The sequence below is a fragment of the Enhydra lutris genome, unplaced genomic scaffold (assembly GCF_002288905.1).
Source record: "Enhydra lutris kenyoni isolate GAN:26980312 unplaced genomic scaffold, ASM228890v2 scaffoldscaffold13, whole genome shotgun sequence".
Lineage (NCBI taxonomy): Eukaryota > Metazoa > Chordata > Mammalia > Carnivora > Mustelidae > Enhydra > Enhydra lutris.
In genome coordinates this window covers 32,702,678-32,718,750 of record NW_019154097.1, presented here as the reverse complement: position 1 = coordinate 32,718,750, position 16,073 = coordinate 32,702,678, and the positions used below count along the sequence as shown (strand labels likewise).

The following is a 16,073-nucleotide window of genomic DNA, read 5'->3' as shown; positions in this document are numbered from 1 at the left end:
GAGTCCCCAAGCCTCAGTGTCCCCAACCAAGGCCACACTGCCCATGTGCAGCAGAGCCAGGATTCTAATATGGGTTTGTCTCACCCCAAATGGCACATCCTGAACCGGCACCAGGCTCTCTCCCTTCCCCAGGCACCATCTGGGAAATGAGGAAAGGGAAACTTCCTGGGCTCCTAGCCCTGAGGCTACAGAGAGATGAATACCAGACCCGAGCTAAGTCTGGCGGCTGGGCCCACCCTGCTTCCTGTTAGAGCAGTTTGGGGTTACTTGTGGTCACAGCTGAAGAGCCAGGCAGGCCTTGAGACCTCCTTGGCTGGTCTTCTCCTCTGAAATCCCCTCCTGGGGTCAGGTGGGCACAGGCTCTTCGCGTGGAGCAGGCCCAGCCAGGATCAGCAAGGAGAACACACCCCACGGAGTGCATAGCATAGTTTAGCCCTCTAGTGCCTGTGCTCCAGGGTTAAGACCCCATTCCAGTGATCTAAACTTTCTAGGCCTCAACTACCCAGGCTGTACATGGGGATACAGAATAGTAGTGGGAGCTGCTCTTGCCATTTTTCACCTATCTGGCTCAATTGCGTTTTCTAAATTATGGGACGAACTGGAGGGAAGTAGAGGTCACCACCTCATTTTAAGGAAATCAGAAACTTGAGCCCTCGGTTACACGTCTGGATCTAACTCAGCCCCAAGTCCAATCCATTTCTGTCTCCCAAATGCCTCTCACATCCATCCTCTCATCTTCTCTCAGCTCTGAGGTTCTGCCTTCATCATTTCTTTCCTGGATCAACACGAGGCCCCTCAGCCCTGTTTCCCATATTTTCTCCTCCACACTGCAGGCTGCCAGAGCCAGCTTCCGGCAACAAAAAACAGGCCTGGGTCATTCTCCTGTTCAAAACGTCAGTGGCCCCCCCTCCTTACTCTGGTTGACAAGACCCAGTAAGATCCAGCCACTACAGGAGGCCTTCTAGCTGCATCTCTTGCCCCTGCCTCTCTCAAATCGTAATGCAGCCAGATGAAGTCCTCACAACTTCTGTGGGGACGTTCTCTGTCCTCCAGGCCTCTAGAGGCTCCCTCTGCATGGCCTCTGCCTAACTCAGGGCATACATCCTCCCTCAACCGAGCTCCTCCAGTGCCTGTCACAGTTCTCAGCTACCAAATTTGTTGCTGCGTGTGCTCCTGGCCGCACCGTCCTCCACCTGATCTTGGGCTTAGGCTGGAGACTGGAGGCCACCAGGAGCTCACTGCTGGGTCCGAGCCTGGTTCCAAGCACATTGCCCCCTAACATTTGGAGACTGAATGAATGAACTACAATGTGTCCAGGGCCTAAGAGGTACGAGGCTCTGGAAGCGGTCTCTATCCAGGGCAGTTAACGTAGTCAGAGAGACCAGCAATAACTAGCTAAGAAGCTAACCGACAACAAAAGGCTTGGAAAGCAGCTTGGGGGAGAAGCTGGGTCTCGCACAGATTGCGTGATGAACTGCTCTCCAAGTCACTCCCTCGGCGAAACCTTTGCAGACACTTCCTTCTCTGTGCTCCGAACTACAGATTCCCAAGCGAAAGACCTGCTTGGTCTGGTCCTGGGCACCTCTCTGAGTGTTTTTGGAAAAATGGGACTCACTGCCTCTGGCTTTGATTTAGTGGCTAACGAGCTCACGTCTGGGGGTACGCTGGAGGGCCGTTATAGCCAGTATTCATATCGTTTCTTCTCTTCATTGTTTCTTCCTTTCTTCTGCTCGCGCCCTCCTCCTGGCCGGACCAGCCCCGGCTTCCCGCCCCGCGACCTCCCACTGCCTTCTCGGGGCCCCTCTCCCTTTCCCTCTGCTCTGTCCGGACCGAGGAGGCGGGTCCAGCCGCGCGGCGCACCAATCCAAGCGCCCTGAGCCGCCTCTGCTTCTCGCGAGTCCCGCCCTACGCCCCCGTCCGCCAATCGCGCTCCGTTCCCGCCCCACCAGATCGCCCAATTGCGGGCAGGCTGGGCCGCCGGCGCCCCGCCTCTCCCGCGCTCCGCGGCGGCTCCGCGGGCGGCCGCGCTGGGCCTCAGCATTCTCCCAGTGGCGCCGCACAGCGTCGGGCTCGGGCGGCCGTGTCCGGAGCACAGGGGGCGGCGCTGCTGCTCGCGGGGTGCTGGACAGAGGCGGCGAGCGAGGCGGGTGCCACCGGCCGGCCGGAAAGGCGCCTCAGCTCTGCGGGGGCCCGCAGCGCGGGGACCCAGGACTGAAGAGGAGGCGGCGCCCAGGCAGCCCGGGCCCGGTGCCCGGCCGGAGGGGGCCGTGGCCGGCCGTTCCCGGCCCAGAGTGTCCTCGCCGCGCCTCCCGAAGAGGCCCCCAGAGCTCCCGGTCGCCCCCTGGGGGCCCTCAGCAGCCCCGGACTCACCTGCGCGGGCCGCGGGGCGCCCAGGTGCGGGGGCGTGTGCGCGGCGAGGGCGCCTCCCCCGGCCGCCAGCGGGGCGGGGGCGGGGCCGCCTGCCTCCCTCGGCCTCACCGGTCAGCCAGCCGCGCCCGGTAGCGCGGCGAGAGCTCCCCGGAGACCGCGGTGCGGGATGCTGCCCGCCAGCGCGGCCTCTCGCGCGCCGCCCGCCGCCCCTGCCCCTGACTCCTGGGCCATGCCCCGCTGTTTACATGCCGGTGAAGCCCCCGGTCGCTCCGAGCCGCTCCGAGCCCCGGCTCCTCGACGGTGAAGCCAGCCTGCCCGCGAACTGGACTGGTCGCTCAGACCTGGGCCCTCCGGACTTAGATCCCCGCCTGCTCGGCCGCCTTCGCCACCATCTGGGCGGGATCCAGCTCTGATGTTTTGAGGAGGGGGTGTGGTGTAGGGAAAGGAATCCTGGGGATTTCTGGCTTCCCCCCCTTTTTTGGCCTTCGGGGCTTCAGACTCAGGGAACTTGCTCATGGCTTTCTTGATGAAGAAGAAGAAATTCAAATTCCAAACCACTTTTACCCTGGAGGAGCTGACTGCGGTCCCCTTCGTGAACGGAGTCCTCTTCTGCAAGGTCCGGCTGCTGGATGGCGGGGATTTTGTCAGCTTGTCGTCAAGGTAGGAGCTGGGGCAGTCGCGCCTGCAGGGGAGGGGGGGTGGTAATGAGCCAGATCTAGCCACTTGGCACGTGGAAGCGCCCCTGTGGGCCCAGAGAGTCCTGGGGATTATGTGTGTCTGCGGCAGGTTTGCACAAGGCAGGACTGAGTGATCTGGGAGGGCTGGGCCTGAGGAAACTGGCAGGGTGCCGGTCACCCCCGTCTGCAGGTGACCATCTGGATAGCTGGAGGTTCATTCTTTCAGCCCTTTTGGGGGTCCTGCACACTGGCCCATTCCTCAGACTTGCACAAAGAGCCCACCAGGGTTTGTGCCTGGAGGGGCTGGGACGGGAGGAGTACTCCAGGCCACCCTGCACCCAGATGGCCGCTTGGGCTGTCATATGATTTAGAGCCTGGGCCAGCCACAGGTTCCCAGGCACTCCCGGTCTGGCTGGAGGGAGGTGGCTGGATTTTGGCCTGTCCTCTCTGAATGTCTGTCCTCTCCTGGCTGTGGCTGGGCTACTTTGCATGGCAAACGCCCTTGTGGAGGAGGCTGTCACCCTCTCTGAAAGAGGCTCGGTCCAGTTTGGTTTATGGGTTCTTCCCCGTCCTGCAGGTCCAGCTGTCCAGCTCATTGTTGAGGGTGACTGCGTTCCCGAGCTGTACCCACTGACTGGGCCCATCTAGGGTCATATAGTTGGGGCTTGCCGGGGGGAGAGTGTCTGGGAGTTTGACAGATGGGGGTTCAAGTCTTAGCGCTGTCACTTTCTGGGCCCAATACAAGTCTCCGTCAGAGTTGTGGAGAAGTTTCTGTAGATAGAGTGCAGTACAGGGCCTGGCCCAGTGCCTAGGACATGCTGGTTCCTTTTCCTGGTCTGTCCCTTTGCTCCTCAGGCCTCCTTGTGGGCCCAGTTAGCTGGAGCTGCCTTGCAGTTCTGAGCTGGGGAAACTGAGGCCCAGAAAGAGGAAGTAAGTGGCTTTCCAGGGACCTCACAGGAGGCAGTTGTCAACTGAACTTGGCCTATTTGGAGACCTGTTGGATGAATCTGGTGGTCTGGGAGGACGCGGGCAAGGGGGTCTGGTTGGGGGGTGAGGTAGGCATAGAGCCTAACCCAGATTTAGAAATCTCCTGTGCAGACAGGGTGGGGTGCCTTTTCTCTGCGCTTGGGCCCACTTAGGCCTAGAGGCTCCCCAGACCGCTGGGAACTGCTTATCTGAGGAATTCATAGAAGGGCTGCCCTTTGCTGTGGGGGCTGGTGGCAGTCCTCCGCTTCCTGGGAAGGCTGGGATCCTGATCCCGTGGCCACCCACAGAGCAGCCCAAGGTTTTGGGGAAAGGGTGTGCTCAGAGTTAGGGTCTGGGGTCGGCCACTCACTAACTGGTGACCTTGGGCTAGTTATCTAACTTCTCGGATTCCAAGAACCAGCAGTTGTTGGTGTGGGGCTCCCATTTTACTAGCACCTTTTCCTTAATTGCTGGACTATGCCATGGAGTGGGGTGGAGGTGGGGGTGTGGGGGAAACTGTAGGATCATTATCCCCATTTTACAGAGGTGAAAACTGAGGCTCAGGGAGGGAGTGATTTGCCTGAGCTAATACAGCAGAGCCCAAGTTCCTTCAGGGTGTGCTTTTAACCATTACCCTGTTCTACCTCTGAGCCTTCATTTCCTTGTTTGTGAAATGGGAGAAATCATACCCGCCCCTAGAGTTGTGAGGATAATTGATAACGGCTGTGCCACGTCTGGTTCAGGCAAATTGTCACAGTAGTCGTGGTTACTATGGCAGAGAGGTCCAGGCCCGAGGCCCCAGGCCTCCCACTTCTTGGCAGGTACCAGTGATAGTCAACAGAGGGCCTGCACGTGAGCTGGGGGTGGTCAGGGTCTTAGATCCCACTGAGGAATACATATTTAGCCCCAGACTGAGGTGTCCTCCCAGGCACTAGGGCCGCTGTCACCCTACCTGTCAGCCTTTCCATTGCCCTAAACCTGCCCCCTCATCTGGGAAAGTCTGGAAAGTTCCAAGTTTTGGCCCACAGTCTGGATTTCTTTGCCTCCCCTTCTTCCTTCCTGGCAAGGGGCCATGGATTCCCTGATCCCAGCTGAGCCCAAACAGCCTTTCGCAGCCCTCATCCTGGATGAAACTTGACAGGGCTGTGGAGGGGGGAGCTGACACTGAGCCCCCCAGGCTAGGCACTTAGTGGGCTCTGGGTACCTGTCCGTTGCTGGGCAGGTGTGGCTGGAGGGAGCAGACAGGGACATTGGGACCTGAGGCTGCTTTAGAGCTGCTTTGGCTTTTGCCCAGGAGGTAGGGGTTCCTGGGCTCCTACCTCCTCCACACCCATCCCGCCCATCCTGTTCTTCGGCCTAGAAGGGAGCCTCGCCTCCCAGCCCACCCCTCCAGATGGCCAAGGCCCCGTTGTTTTGGAGTTGGGGTAGAGTCAGGGGTGATGACACCTATTTAGATCTTGGGCCCAGATCCGGTAGTATCCTCTTCCCAACCCCAGGGGTCTCTGGGATGGCCCAGGGACTGCTGGTGGCTGCACGGGTGTTGTCTGAGCCAAGCGGGCCTGAGGCCCCACCCCTGCAGTGCCTGCCTTCCTAGCCGGAGTGTTTCCTTGTGTTGGGTGCCATGGCAACAGCCGGGTACACAGCTCTAGCCTGACCCAATTTGAGCAGGTAGAACAGGTGGTATGTCGTCCTGTTCCCCAGCCTTGTCTTTCTGAGGCCTCCTTACAAACCATAAATCTCACAGCCATCGTGTTCCGAGGGTCCATGTTCTGTGCCAGTGTTTAGCAAGCGGTGTGCCCATTAATCCTCTTGGCCTTGGGGATGGGGAAGGTGCCGAAGCCAGAGGGGGGAAGCCATCTGCCAGAAGTCACCCAGGTCGTAATGTAATTGGGAAGATAGCCTTTTTATCATTAGGGTTTAAACTGCCTTTATGTGCACTTCCTGGATGCTCGGGACCTGCTGAGCACCTCGGAGGTGTGATCCATTGAGCCCTGGAACCACCCCTTGAGCTGAGGAGGACAATGGGCTCAGGAGAGCTGAAGTGACGGGCCCATTTCACTCAGCTGGGAAGTGGCAGGGCTGTGATTTAAATTGGGCAGGTCCAGCTCCAAAGTCCTGCCTTGTCTCTGTGGCAGAGGGCTGGAGGTGGCTACAGCCCCGTGTGATGTCCCCAGACCTTTGAAGAAGGTTCTTTTTATTGGGTGCGGTGGTACAGGAAAGTCCAAATCTGGATACTTGTGAGGCATCAAGCTAGATCCCGAGGGAAAGGGGCCCTAGGGCCATAGATGGGGATAAAGCTAAAATCATTCCTGTGGATTTGGGGCCAGGTCTGGGCTGTGCCTGGGGCAAGTGGGCATTTGCCAAGGTCCCTGCTTGGAGGCCCTCCAGGCAGATGCATCCAAGTGGCATCTGGGAGGCTTTCCCAGGGGTCCTGGGAGGGATGCAGAGGTCCCAGCCAAGTCTGGTGAGTTGGGAGGCAGCATAAGTCTCTCCAGGGCAGGCTGGGTGCAGGCTTCCAGCCTTGAGCCAATCTATCCTTCAGGCAAGAAGAATCCCAAACATCCTGAGAGGTCTCTGTGCCCAGCTGGCCCGGGTCCTGTGGCCTGGCCCATGCACGTGCTGGTGGTGCCAGGGGAGGGAGCGAGAGGGAGGTGTTGATTTACCTTCTAGCAAGTCCTTTCAGGAGGAGACAGGCAGAGAGCACCTCCTTGGCTTGCGCGGTAGGGAGAGATGGGTGCAGATGAAGGTGGGGGGGCTAGGCCTGACTCCTGGCCTTGGGGGCCCAGCTGAGGGGCAGGGGAGCAGCATGGCCTGGTTTGCCCATCAGATGATGGGTTTTGGCTGCTGAGTCGGGAAGAGGCAGGGGGCCCTGACCAGCACCCTGTCGGGGTAATAGGAGTTGGCTGGGTGGGTTTTGCCAGCCCGGCTTCGAGGTGACAGGCAGTGGGAGAAGAGCGGGCAGCCTGGAGGGAAGGTTGGCAGGCAGAGTGGGTAGGTGGGTTTCCTGGTCCTGATGTGCCTAACACCACACCTAGAGCTTAGTGGCTGCTGGAAGATGGAAGTTCACAGGGCGCCCAGAAATGTAGCCAGGATTTTGGTGCCCAATACGGTGCCCTAATAGTTTTTGGCAGAATAAAAATCTAGACTTTCGGTTTCTTTTAAATTAGGTATCTGGCAAGAGTGCCACGTGGCAGCGTTTGGCCCCGAGGCTTTGTGGCTGCCTTCTCCACGGGATACCTGCTCTGGGCTCCTGACCCCGCCACACACTTTCGGATCTCCACCATAGTCTGCCGCCTTCGTTTTACCAGGTCCTGCCTGGTCCCTGGGGGGTGTAAGGAGGCAGGCAACTGTGGGGAGAGTCCTGCTGGCAAGCCACAGGGGCCACCCCAGGTAGCCAGGGGGAGGGGGGGCAGCAGGCCAGCTGCTGTGTCCCTGTGGGGTCAGACTGAGCTGCTGGTGCCTGTGGCGAAGCCCAAAGCTGCCAAGCCCAGGCCTGGCCTTGATGTCTGCTCCTTGGACCTGGCCTTTGCAGTCCACCAGCCACACCTTTGGCAGGTGCCACCCTGGCACCCCAGCCACCCGTCTGCCAGCTTGGCAGTGGCCGAGCCCTGACCTGAGGTGATCTGGCTCTACGGAGCCGAGGCTGTTCCCCGAGGCCTGCTCCTCCTGTTGAGCTCGGTTGTGGTTTCCCAGCAGCAGTGATATTGGGTGTCTGAGCGCCCTGAGTGCCCTTGAACTCTGCTTGCTTAGTACCTAAAAGTCCCGACTCACATTCGGGAAGCTGTGCTGAGCCTTGTGACAGCTGCTAATGTCTGCTCGTGTGTCTCGGGAGCCTGAGGACTCAGTGTGTGCAGTCTGGTGGCTGCCATGGGGCGACCGTGTGGTCACTGGTGTTGCTGGGGGTGGGTGGTCTAACATCCTGGCAGCCAGAGGGGGTTTATCTTCATCCTGCCAGACAGCCACGGCGTGGTTTGAGCAGGCGAGAAACATCAGATTTGCTCAGAAAGAGACCGGGGTGGGGGCAGTGGGGGGTGTCCCTCTTCATTTTCCACCTTGTCTGGCAAGTGCTTCTGGTCATGGGCACACCAGACCAGTTCCCATGGTTTCATATGGGCTCTGTGACCCAAAGTCTGTCATCTCCTGGGCCTCTTGCCCTCTGTAGGTCCCACTGAGCCAGTCGTGGCCTTGACGAGGCCTGAAACTGCGGCTGTCTGCGCCTGGTAGTGGTGTCTGTTTAGGGCTGTGCTTGCAAAACTTTGGTTTCTACTTTGAGCCTCTTTTGGCACCTTGGGCAGAGAATAGCTCTCGGATGCAGGCTTGGAGCTGCTGACCCCTAACCCTGCCCAGATGTCAACTGAGAGCCACCAGCCAGCAGCCCCCTAGAGCCAGTTTGGTTCAGCCTTTGGGAGGCGGCTCTAATTGAGAACTTGCTGCCTAGTTGGTCAGTCTGGTGCCCTGCCCCAGACATAGGGCTGGGAAGGACGTTCTGTCCTGCCTCTTGCTGCCTGTGTGACCTTGGGCAAGGAGCTTAGTCCCTTAGATCCTACCAAGCGGGGCTGGTGGTGCCTGCCTCGAAGTGTTCTTGGGAAGACACAGTGAGATAATGCCTGTCAAACATCCAGCTTGGCTTCTGGGACATGCTAGAAGCACAGGACACACTGCAGTCCATCGTCCCGTCCCTAGGCTGAGTCACAGCGGTGGGCTGGGTGGTCCACCTCAGCTCCCCTACCCCCAACCCCTGACCTGTCCCATGGCAGCTGGCGCTTCTTGGTGGGCCAGGACTGACTCTGTGTCTCTCTCTCGTAATTCTCTGGGGTGCTGTGGGAGATGGCATTTCCTCCATGGGGCTCTCTGCCCTTCAGAGGGGTGGGAATGGGCCAGGACACTTCCTGACTAAGGGGACTGTTAACACGCTGGAGCACAGGGTCTCCAGTGGGTCTCGGTGCTTTTCTTGCCCCCACTGCTTTGAACCTGCCCCACCTTGGCGTGCTTGGCTCTGAGCCCATGAGATCTGGGGCACTCTCCCCAGGAGGGCTTGGGCTGGGAGGTGGGGTGAAGTCTGCCTGTGGGAAAGGACCCTCTCCACAGCTGGCTTGGGGACCCATTCCGACAGGCCAACAGCCCCTAAGTCGAGGTGGAAGCGCCCGGTTAGGGGAGTGGGGACAGGGGAGTGGGTGGGGAAGCCAGAGGCCCCTCAGTGGGTGGGAGGCCCCTGCCTCTCCCGGTGCTCCCCTTGCTTCCACCACACCTTACTCTCCTAGTTGTTCGCTTCTGCTGGTACCTCGACCACAAGCTCCCTTCCCCCACTGCTGCACTTGGCTAAACTCCTGCTCAGCCCAAGAGCCACCTCCTCTAGGAAGCCTTCTCTGGACTCTTTTGCCTTCTCTATCCACTGTGGGCCCTCATCTCAGGACACTACGGTCTCTCCCTGCCTCTTAGCTCCGTCCCCAGACTGTGGGCAGGAGCGGCCTCTGTTGCCTCTTAGTTCTGGAGCTTCCTGCTGCCGGTTGGTGCTGGCACGGGGCTGGGACTTTTCTCCCTTGGCACCAAACCAGCGTGGGCACTGGTGGTGCTGGATCGTGTGCCGGTCACCGCCAGCTGCTTGGGTCCGGCCCCTCCCTGCCCCGGGGCCAGAGCTATCAGCCCGTGTCAGGAGCAGCCTTCACCGGCACACCAGGCAGCTGGGCACCGCCGTGGGCTCAGAGGCCGTGACTGAGAGGCAGCTGGGGGCACCGATGGGCTGTGTGGGGTGGAGCCTCTGTGGGAGCTGAGGATGCTCCTGGTGGGATGGGGAGGAGGAGGGGGCTGGGGCCCAGCTGGGCTCTGCTGTCGGACCTTGGTGGCTGCTTGCTGGCTCTCTGACAGTGGCCAGAGGCCTTGTCTTCTCAGCCTTGGCTTCTTCCTCCATCAGATGGTGCGGGGATGCTCTTGTGACGGTGAGAGGGCTACCTGTTCGGCACAGGGCCACGCACCTGGCAGCTGAAAGCAGAGCAAACTTGCTGAGTAGGGAGAAGGTGCATGGTGCCATGCTGGGGAGGGCTCGGGGGAAGGCGGGCTGGCATCCTCTCCTGCCACCGCTTCCTTTCTGAGAGCAGACATGTGGGGGCAGAGCACACCTGCGGCTCCCAGTCCTGCAGGGCACAATTTCCTGAACACCTTCTGTGGGGGTGGGGGAGGCGTGGGGGCTCCTGGGGGCAAAGCCCTGCCATCACAGAGCCCCTCCCGGGGAAACGGTGCTGGGTTTGGTCCCAGGGAGGAGGGGGCAGGTGGTGGAGAGAAGAGCAGCCTGGGGCAGAGGGAGGGCAAGGGCAGATGTGCTGAGTGGGGAGGAGCCAGCCGCCTGGGGTAGAGGGGGGGTTCCTGAAGTGGCAGCAGGCCACCGGGAGGGGTTTGGACCTTTCCGAGGGGGGAGCCACAGAAGAGTCAGATTTTTTTATTTTTTTTTTTAAGATTTTTATTTATTTATTTGACAGAGAAAGATCACAAGTAGGCAGAGTGGTAGGCGGGGGTGGGGGAGGGGGAAGCAGGCTCCCTGCTGAGCAGAGAGCCCGATGCGGGGCTCTATCCCAGGACCCTGGGATCATGACCTGAGCTGAAGGCAGTGGCTTTAACCCACTGAGCCACCCAGGCACCCAGAAGAGTCAGATTTGTATTTTAGTACCACCAAGGGCAGCCATGGGGTTGTCCACTTGGGGCTACGGTTTGCAGAAGGGGAGGTGGCTGTCAGCTGTCATCATGGAATGGTTCCAAACAGGGCTTGAGCCTCCTCTGCAGTGAGAATGAACAAGCCGCTGCGACTCACAACCAGGATGGGCGTCACGAACAACGTGGAGGGAAGGAAGCAGACAAGAGTGAGCTGTGTGCTGTTGTTGATAGAAAGTTCAAAAGCAATGTGATTCAAAAAACCCTCCCTTGGGGTGCCTGGGGGACTCAGTCGTTAAGCATCTGCCTTTGGCTCAGGTCAGGATCCTAGGGTCCTGGGTTCAGGTCCTGCATCAGGCTCCCTGCTCGGTGGGAAGTCTGCTTCTCCTTCTCCCACTCCCCCTGCTTGTGTTCCCTCTCTTGCTGTGTTTCTCTCTGTCTAATAAATAAAATCTTAAAAACAAAACAAAACCAAAAAACCCACCCTAATATGAGTCAGGGTGATGATCTCTTTGTTGGGGTGGCAGTCATGCCTGCAAGGGGCTTCTGGAGCCTGTCCTGCTTCTTGGGGGCTGGTTAGAGGGGGCTGTTCTGAGAATCTGTGAGCTGAACGCTGACAGCATGTGCACACGTGTGTGTCAGCAACAGCCGTGAGACATCCACACCTCTGGGAGTGCTGGGCACCTCTAGACAAAAATGAGGTGCTTTCTTGGCTGCATGGAAGTCTGGAGGCGGTCCTGTCTTTCCAGGGTCTTGCCGGTGGGGCAGTCTTGAGCTGTCCTGGCCTGATAAGCATCGCTCCCGTTTACGAGGCTGTAACTCATCTTGGCGGCTGCCAACGGTCTTCTCTGGCTGCAGATTTTCCTTCTGCTGCTTGCAAAACCCCAGCAGGGGCTGCTGGCCTGTGGGGGCTTGGCAGTTCACAGGGAGGATGGGCTCCTGTGGCTGCCAGACCACGGGATCTCTCTGAGCCTTGCTTTTCCTCATCTGTGAAATGGGGTGGTAAGCTGCTTGGTGTTTGGATTAAGTGGACTAATGCCGGTTGTATATCCAGCATAGCCCGTGGCACAGAGTAAATGCCCAGCAAAGACTGGCTGTGACCAGTATTAATCCAGGACAGTTATTGGAGGGAATCCAAGGGCAGGAGCAGAAGAGAAAGGTCCATGTTCCTCTGCCTCTCCTTTTAATTGTTTCTCTTCTCTCTTCCTGTGGCTTACCCAGTCAGCAAACATTTGTGATTAGAGCAAGGCTGCTGCCCTGGCCTTGCACTGGGCACTGGGCCCAGCAATGACCAAGACAGCCGTAGTCCCTGACCTGGGGCCCGTGAGCGGGGCGGGGGGGGGCATTAGCTGCATCCACTCTCAGAGGAGTTCTGAGCACCATGGGGGAGGGGAGGCATTGGCTTCCCCCGCCTGCTCTGGCCCTGACCCCTTTCTTTAGGAATGACTGACTGGGTACTCTCCCTGAATGCCAAGAGAAGGCTCCAGCACCTCCTAAAGGTTTTGAGTTGGCTAAAGAGGAATCACATGGACCTGAATGAGAATGGCCACATGCATTTTGGCTGCAGACAAGACTGAGGCCCAGGCTTATTCTGGATGTCTCTCCAGGGTCCTCCTCAGGGTTGGACTCAATACAGTAAATGCTTGGTAAATGTGTGTGGCGCTAGTGAATGACAGAGGCAGTGATTGGCTAGGGTCTGCATGAGTCTGCAAGAGAATCAGGTATTGGGGTGAAGGTAGGGATTGGTGAGTCAGGGCCTCATGGTCCCACCTGACCCTGAGCCCTTTGTCCTGTGTTTGGAATCTTGGGGAGATGCTAAAGATGGCTGGAAAAAGACGTCTGAGTCTGTGAGGAGATGTGACTCTGAATGACTGTTCGCTGAGCATCCCTGAGTCACCTCAGAGAAGACCAGGGAGCCATGTGTGGGGCAGTGGGAACACCTAGGGACGGATCCAGAGGTGGCAATCACCCTTGACCCCTTGGACACTGCAGAGGACATGGCCCAACCACAGCCGAAGGCCCCTTTCCTAAAGGGGGAAGGAGCATTTTTTTTTTTTTTTTTAAGATTTTATTTATTGATTTGACAGAGGTCACAAGTAGGCAGAGAGGCAGAGAGAGAGGAGGGAGCAGGCTCCGCGCTGCACAGAGAGCCTGATGCGGGGCTCGATCCCAGGACCCTGAGACCATGCACGACCTGAGCCGAAGGCAGAGGCTTTAATCCCCTGAGCCACCCAGGTGCCCTGGGAAGCAGCATTGTAAGAAGGTCTGTGGTAGCCCTTGTTGGGAACAGGGCTGTGAAGGTCACTGATTTAGTCATTAGACACTTCCTGAGTACTTACTCTGTGCCAGGTACCCTCCTCAGGACTCAGAAGCAGCAGTGAGTGAGACAAGGGCCCCGCCTCTCGGAGCTCTGTGCTCTGAGACACAGGAGCCTTGTTCTGTTTTCACCATACGTAGGACCCAGGCCCAGAAGAGGAAGTGATTTGTCTGGCTGCAGTAGTTGGGGAAGGGTACTTTCTGGAAAGGCCTGATGGGGTTGGGTAGGGACTCAGAGGATAGGGACATCTCCCTGACTTGCTTACGACCAGCCATTCCCAGGCCTCTGAGGATGGGATTCCCTCCCGCCTGCCTGTCTCTTTCCTTTCTTGGAGGATTCAAACGCCACTCAGATGTGAGTCAGCCAGGAGCGGCCTGGACATGCCTGCCTGGGCCACCTGCCGGTCTACCTCCTGGGATAGCCCAGCAAGGTTCAAGGCTGGGGGAAACATCCAGATATATGGTCTGGGGTGAGGAAGGGGAGGCTCCGTTAGGCGCCTGGCGTGCCTGGCTTCCTGCTGGACCCTCTGAGTTACTTCTGATGGTTGCAGCCACATCCCCCATTCAACGTGAGTGCCCTCTCGGGGGGGCTCCTGAGGTAGGGCTTGGGAGGACAGATCAGCATGTCCTGTGTGACCAGTGGACTTCTTGAGAGTTTGCTCATCTGAGCAGTAGGCGGTGGTCATGCTTACAGAGAGTTAATTCCTGACATATGGGTCAGGATGCCTAGGAAACAGGAGCCCCGCTGGGCGACACTGGGTACAGAGGGCATCTTTGTCCAGGTGCGTGGGATTGGACCAGCACTTGGTCAAAGCTAGAGGTTTACTTTGGATCCTTTCAATGGTGCTTGAACTCCTCTTGGGCTATAAGAGCAAGAGGAGTGGCCCATTATTGTCAGATGGGAAAAGCATCCACAGGTCTCCCCAGGTGGTGGGGAAGCCGCCCCTGTGGCCTGACTGGATACAGAAGGCCAAGCAGGGAGTCTGTGTGCCTGTGTCTGTAAACAGGGAAGCTGGCCCCTGGCTGCTGTGGCTTTTTGATCCAGCTCAAGCTTTGGGGCTGGTGAGCAGCAGGATTACAGCTCAGCTGTGCCTGACTCCTGAGTCCTTACCCCTGAGCCTGATGCTTCCCCACCAAGCCTGAGTGATTAGCCGGCCCCTACTCCTTTTTCGATCTGGAGTCGCTACAGCCCCCAGCGGGCTGTCCAGTCTGGACTTCCGCGGGCCACTTGCTGATGCCAGCCTTTACTCCCGGGCCAGGAGCAGGGGAGCAGAGGAGGGGTCTTGAGGTGTGTGGTGGCACCCCTCCCACCACCTCCCCGAGCACTGGCCGGCCTCTAGGAGCCGACTGCTGCCTCATCCTGTTGCAGGAAGAGCGGCTGCCTGTGTCAGAACTGCCGCAGCTGCTTCCCTTGTGCAGCCCTGGATTCCTGGCAGGAGCCAGATGCTGCTGGGCTGCCACGCTGGCCACGTCGCTGGGATGGAAGCTCCACCGCCCCACGGCCCCTGGATGGACGCCTTGGCCGGTCCCCGGGGCGGGCCCCTCCCCAGGCGGCTGTACACTCTTCTGTTCGGGGAAGCACAGGCAGATGTTGTCGATTTAAATAGTTTCCTTATTAGACTCTTGCCTCTCCCGGCCGGGGCTGTGTTTCATCAGCCGGAACCTTGTCTGCATCACTGCGACCGACCGCTCGCTCCCCCAGGATCCCAGCCAAGGACTCGAGATCATGGAGTGGGCGTGGCTGGGGAGGCGCTGGCTGGGCTCCTGGCCTCCGTGACAGCCCCCCTGCCCCCTGGGGCTGCTGGACCCGCTGGGAGGGACTTAGTGATGCAGCCTCACTCTGGTTCCCTGTCACTGCAGGGGCCGGATGGGAAGAATCCAGGGACCAGCCCTCTCAGGCACCCAGGAGCCCAGCTGGGGCTGGGAGGTCCCTGGGATCCTCCTCAGTGCTCCTGGGTATGCCCCTCTTTTAGCTTCCTGCATCAGAATCCCACGTTAGCTCGTTTAAGAAGTTCGGCCCATGGGGTGCCTGGTGGCTCAGTCAGTTAAACGTCCCACTCTTGATTTCGGCTCGGGTTGTGATCTCAGGGTCGTGAGATCCAGCCCCCTGTCGGGTTTGGCCCAAGGCCTGCAGCAGTGATTCTTAATGGGGGTGACTTTGTCCCCTGGCGGGACAGTTGGCAGTGTCTAAAGGCATTTTTGGTCGTTACAGCTGGTGTTACGCTACTGGCAGGATACTGCTGGATATCCTGCAGCGCACAGAGTTCCCCCCAGGACCCCAAGAATCTCCGTCTCCGAACGTCAGTAGCGCTAAGATTGAGAGAGACCCCCTGCCCTGTATTCTAGTTGTGGCAGCGCCTGGGAATCCGTGTGTTGAGCTGAGGGTTTTCAGTGTTCCCTTGAGTCTGAGAAGCCCTGTTCTCCTGGGCCTTGCTTATGGCCACGGCCGAGCTGCTCCCTGCCAGATCAGGGCTCCATGCTGGGCAGTGGTGGTAGCGAGGCAGGCGTGCAGACGAGGCCATCTGGCTGGGAGGGTGAAGGCTGATGGTGGGCGCAGAGTTCCGCGCCCAGGGGAACCAGTCCAGGGGCTGCCCCACTGATACCCTGGGGTCCCTTCTTCTAAAACTTTCTGTTCCTCTGATGACTGCAGGCCGTGCCGCATCTTCATTCCAGCTCCAGAGAGAGTCACCAAATGGCCTCTTTTGTTCCTGTCTGCAAGGACCCTGTGGGCTTCGCAGCCTGTGGCCAGGAGGTGGCTCCCACTTGGGAACCCCTTGTCACCTGAGTGACGGAGACCCTGGGGGTGCTAAGGCTCTGGGATCTTTTCACACTTCCTGGGTGGTAAGGCTGGCCTGGGCCAGGGGCTGGGGATGTGGCTGTGGGCCGGCCTTGGGGAACCGGGGAGTCTGGACTCTGGGGTCACTCCTGCTGGGAATCCTGAATTTCTGACCAGCCTCTCATTGTGAGAGGCTGAGGATGGTGGCTCATGTCAACCTGACCTGCCACCTTTCACAGCCTTTGAGGCTGGGTTCTGGAAAGAAACATTGCCCTCCTCCCAGGTGTGCCCACTTACCCTTTCTGCTTTTAAGGGGAACTGACACA

At 58.9% G+C, this 16,073-nt stretch overlaps 1 protein-coding gene across 1 annotated transcript in view; it reads left to right on the top strand.

Moving 5' to 3' along the window:
- The first annotated feature begins 2,225 nt into the window (after nt 1–2,225).
- Nucleotides 2,226–16,073, top strand: part of LOC111146113 (family with sequence similarity 102 member A) — a 34,133-nt gene continuing 20,285 nt past the window's right edge. Inside the window, exon 1 of the mRNA XM_022501510.1 lies at nt 2,226–3,030. Coding sequence (XP_022357218.1) covers nt 2,885–3,030 — 146 coding nt within the window. The 5' untranslated portion in view covers nt 2,226–2,884. The remainder of the gene's footprint in view (nt 3,031–16,073) is intronic.